Source organism: Nannospalax galili, unplaced genomic scaffold (genome assembly GCF_000622305.1).
Source record: "Nannospalax galili isolate Female #2095 unplaced genomic scaffold, S.galili_v1.0 scaffold2280, whole genome shotgun sequence".
Lineage (NCBI taxonomy): Eukaryota > Metazoa > Chordata > Mammalia > Rodentia > Spalacidae > Nannospalax > Nannospalax galili.
Genome location: NW_008346434.1, coordinates 669,185 through 674,569, shown reverse-complemented (window position 1 = coordinate 674,569; position 5,385 = coordinate 669,185). Strand labels below are relative to the sequence as shown.

General features: G+C 37.1%; 1 protein-coding gene across 3 annotated transcripts in view; it reads right to left on the bottom strand.

Moving 5' to 3' along the window:
* Slc30a7 (solute carrier family 30 member 7) overlaps nt 1-5,385 on the bottom strand; it is an 89,380-nt gene that overhangs the window by 58,725 nt on the left and 25,270 nt on the right. For all 3 annotated transcript variants that reach the window (XM_008842811.3, XM_029568153.1, XM_029568154.1), the window contains one exon: nt 1,881-2,024. In XM_008842811.3, the coding sequence (XP_008841033.1) occupies nt 1,881-2,024 (144 nt within the window). The remainder of the gene's footprint in view (nt 1-1,880; nt 2,025-5,385) is intronic.

Genomic DNA, 5,385 nt, shown 5'->3' with positions numbered 1-5,385 from the left:
CTAACCTAAATTTTCAAACAGGCTTGTGGTGTACATGGTATTATTATGATTCTTCAGATGAAGCTCGGAGTAAGTAGGGCACTTTCTCAATGTCATATATTACATGGCAGAGACTAAACTACAACCTAAGATACTTGGCTTCACGGTTTATGCATTGAAAAGGGAAATATGTGATGAGTTCCTTTAGTTTGCATATTGCTGTATATGGTACACTGTTGTTATATTTTTATTTATGAATGTATAGATGTATAGATATTTGCTTGATTCTGCCTCTGTTATTTTAATGTTGTTCATAGTAGAGGGAATTTATGATTTGTGTGCATGCATGTCTGTGTGTGTGTGCATATGATGTGTGTCTGAAGGCACATTCTTGTCACACTGCATATGTGGAAGTCAGAGGACAGCTACAGGTGTCAGCCCTCACCTCTACTTTGTTTGAGATCAAAGTTTATCTTTTGTCCTTCACTGCTGTACGTGGAAAATCGTCTTATTTGTGGATGCCTAGGACTGTCATCTCTCTGCCTTCCAACTACCAAGAAGAGCACCGGGATCGCAGACAATACTGCCTTGACCAGCTTTTACATGAATCCTGCAGATTCAAATTTAGGTTCACACCCATACCAGGAAGGTGTCAATTGAACACCAAACGGTTTTATACAAAAAATAATAAGTTAAAGGAAGAAATGTGGTCCATTATTTTAGAGAGAACAATTATTTTTTATATCTTCAGAACTGTATTTTTTAGCTTTACTTAGAGCGCTATGAAATTAAGAATCGACATTTTGTTATAAACTTCAAAACAACTATTAAAAAAAAAAATACCAGTGTAATGTTATAAAATGGCACATTTTAGAGGTTGATAAAGGCACTGTGAACAAAAACCGATCAGTAGGATCACTATACCAACCTAAAGACCTTCTGCACAGCAAGAGAAAACACAAAAAACAGAAAACACAACCTAAGGAAGGCAGAATATACCTATAAACTATATGCATCTTTGTTAATATCCAAAATATATAAAGAATTCAAATAAGGAGAAAAAAAATTTTGAGACTGAAAAATGGCCAACACGTATATGAAAAGGTATTCAATATCACAAATCATCAGGGAAATCGAAATCAAAATTTCAAGGAAATACAATCGCACCTGCTAAGATGGCAGATTAACTAGAACTACAATGTTACCACCAAGCTCAGGATCAAAGAGATATCTGCACTTCGCCTCAATGCAGCGCTACAGAACACAGCCAGTCATAGAAACAGCCTAAATGTGCCCAACAGATAAAAAGGATGGCATTCTTCCTTATTTAAAAAGAAAAAGAAAGAAGGAAGGAAGGAAGGAAGGAAGGAAGGAAGGAAGGAAGGAAAGAGGAAAGCTGCAATTTAGGACAACATGGATGAACTTGGAAGACATGTAAGGATTATAAGGCAGACACAGAAAAGCTTGTATACATTTATGTATACATAAAACAAAAATAAATAAATTTTAAAAAAGATTTTTGAAGGAACATGGAAATAAATATCAGGCATTTAGTATCAAAGATTGTAATAAACTATAAAAAACAAAGTCTCTCCAGTGTTTTTATAATTCTAAATACTACAAAAGGCCTTGTCAGACCTAAAAAAAAAAAGTCATACTTTTCATTTGTTAAATTTCAACTGTTTCCAATTCATACAATTAAAATACTACCATTTTATTGATATATTTGCTGAAAAAAAAGAAAAAAAACTTAAATCCACTGCCTTACACTGAGTTACTTTTGTGTTACATTATAATAACCCTGGAAATCACGTAGATGGACTCATTCTGACTGGGAAAAGTCATCTTGCTCTGGTTTGCTTGGGAGGCTGGCCCCCTGCAGGTGCTCTGGCCGCACTTACCATGAGAATGGAAGTGTCCGTGTCCGTGAGAATGGTCATGACTGTGTGCAGCACTGTGCTTCACTTCATGGCTATGGCAGTGATCTCCGTGGCCATGGGTCTGATCTAGAGCACCATTAAAGAGGGAATGACTGTGTCCATGGCCTAGAAGACAAAGACTATTTGAACAGAAGGTATGTAGGAATAAATGATCACAGTAATATAATAATGTTAGATACAATGCGGTAAATAGTTGCTTCTAAAAAGTATTACTGGTTTATTCAAACAATCCTAAGTTCCTACCATGGAGCACAGGAATGAATTCTAAAGACCAGACTGTCAAATCCAGTACAACATTACATGAAAAGATCACAGCTATAGGACCTCACCCTCTGGAATGATGGAAAGACCTACCAATTAGTGCTCCTCTAAACCACACACATACAGAGAAAACAAGTACAAATCAACTATTTCAGAACTCTGGCAATTAATCAGAACCACAGAATAAAGTGAAAATCATCATGTAAAGAACCACTAAGCCTTGGTACAACAACACAGCCTTTGGTGGCTTAACTTTGAGCTATTCTCTTTCTATCTCTCTCCCCAGCTCAGGGGCCAAGGATCCAAAAACCACAAGGACTGGAGATAATAGAGAGATCAGGTTGCTTTTTAACAAAGCACTATCTTCTTGCAGAGTCAATATTTTGCCCAAGTGTACAATTCCCTGACACAGCCCCTGGTCTCAGCAATGGCTTAGACTGAGAGCGTGGCTGAACTAAGGGCATTAACATGATGGCAAATTCCCAGCATATCTCAGCTGCTGAGGATTAGGATTTCTGCTGGGGCAGAGACAGTCCAGTCTAGGAACTTGAAGGAACCTCAGAGAAGCCAGTTAGCCACAAGGAAATGTGAAAAGCATTAGTACATTTCTGGGAATCTAAAAGACTGCATAAGTTACATATGTCTAAGAAAGACCTGACAAAGAGGAAACTACTTTCATCTCTCACTGACCTTGAGATCCCAAGCAAGCAGGAAGCAAAAGCTATAAGCCAAGCAGCAAAGTTTGAAGGTGTGCTTTCTCACAAAGATCCCCTGGGCAAAAGAGGGAGCTTTCCAAACAAGGTATTTAAGGAAATCATTTGACTATCATTGGTTAACTACTAAATTATACTGGTTCAAGTGTGACCATTAGGAAGGTAGGACAAAAATAAAAGCAAGATGTTGAAATTTTAAAAACTAGCAGAAAACTCAATGGCCACATGCTACAAGAAAAACATTATCTGTTAATTATCTAAGAAAGACTTGCAAGAAGCTAAGGCATAACAACCAAAATAAGATATCCACTAGAAGGACTCAACAGCAGCTCTGGGCTGTAATAATATCAAACTTACAGACAGGTAAATAGAGATATCTCCTCCGAGAAGAAAAAAAAAAAGGAAATAAAGAGCCCCAGAAAACTGCAAACATCAAGTGCATAAATTAAGCACCAGAGACTCAAGAAGAAAGCGAGAAAGAGGCAGAGAGACAAAGAACAATGGCTGAAAACTACTCCAGTTTGATGACAAAATCGTCAAGAAACCCAGAAAACTCCAAGTAGAATAAACTCTAAACCCTATCAGAGACTTCACAGGTGATGAAAGGCAGACACAAAGAGAAAATCTTGACAGTAATTATTCTCTTGCTCAATAGCTTATGTACATCAGCACTTCAAAAATATTAAGAGCTGGCTTCTCAGAAGAAGCCAGGGAGGCCAAACGATAGCAAAATGGTGGTGGTGGTGGTATGGGGGCTACAGAACGCAACCAAGTTCTGCATAAACTACAGAAACCCTGTTAAAATAAAGGAAAAATTAAGGAATTCCAGATAAACAAAACCTGTCCCCTCTAAATATTAGTCTTTCAGGATAACTGAAGGACATTACATAGTAGGTCAAATTCACATAAAGAAAAATAAAATTCTGGGAAAGGTAACTAAAAGGCATTATGAAGGAAATGATACAGTTTTTATTCACAACTCTCCATTTTAAAAAAGATAGTCATACAAATCAGTGTCTATAAAACTGTATTGATGGGTTTGTATATACATGTCTTTTGATAATAATAAGGAAGACGAAAAGAACAAAAGTATATTGGGACAAAGTGTTTTTTGTCTTTTGGTTTTTTTTTTTTTTTTTTTTTGGTCTTTTTGAGACAGGGTCTCCCTATAGTCCCAGCTGCTCTGAGGCGCACTATGCAGACCAGGCTGGCCTCGAACTCACAGAGATCTGCCTGCCTCTGCCTCTCGAGTGCTGGGACTAAAGCTGTGCGCCACCACACCCAACGAGGACAAAGTTTTTGTGTTTTATTGAATCAATATACTAGTCATCTGAAATAGATGCAGTTGCCTCCACGACAAACATTAAAAGTTTTCCCAAGAAAATAAAAGGCCAATTAATAAACAGTGACTGGTAAACTGCTCATTCAATCCTAAAGGGGGGGAACATCTCTAACTCACTCATTATAAAGAATAAACTATAGATGAAGGGAAAAACTAGCAAGAAACCATCAAGTCAAATGAAGCATTAATATAGAGGATATTGTATTCTTATCCCTCAATTAGGAAACTATGAAATAAAACAGAAAATATGCATGAAAACTGTAAGACAAAAATTAGACTATGCTCTAGCTTCATTTCTGTTGCTTGAATAAAATACCTCGACAAACGGACAACTTAAGGGAGAAAGGGGTTCATTTCAGCTTACATTTCCAGGTGCCAATCCACCATTGTGGGGAAGTCAAGGCAGTAACTTCAAACAGTTAATGACATCCAGTCAAGAGCAGAGAGAAATGAATGCACACATGCTCACTTGCCTGCTGCTCAGCTCAATTTCTCCACTCTTCCACAGTTCAGGATTCCCTGCTTAGGGGATGTACTGCTCATAGTGGGCTGGGTCTTTCCACATCAACTAATTTCATTAGGGTACTCCCCCACAGACATGCCCACCAGTCAACACCAGTAGACAGTCTGTCATTAAAACTCTCTTCCCAGGTGATTCTAAGTTTATCAAGGTGACAAAGCTAACCATCACAGACTACATCTAAATTAATCCCTACATAAAAGCTTAAAGACAAGCAACTGGAAAAAGATATTTACAACACATCAAGGATTAGAGTACCAGTGCTACATGTATTACTATAACTTATAAATGGAGTAGGAAAAAGACAATAGAGAAACCAGTAAGAAATATGAACAGGAAAGAAACAGTCTTAATTTCCTAAGAACATAACAGCAAAATGTTCAACTTCACTATTAATCAGAGAAATATGAAAAAAATAGAAGCCACTTTGACCAAATATTAGTAAAAACACCTTAATCTCCAATAGTAAACGATGATGTGCATTGGGGCGGAAATGAATTATTGTATTTGTTCCTGGAAGTAAATGTGAATTGCAGTCAAATCAGAAGGCAAATTGCAAACTAAAAATGTCTACCTAAAAATGCATGTACACCATGTTCTACTCATTCTACTTATACACACTGAATTAAA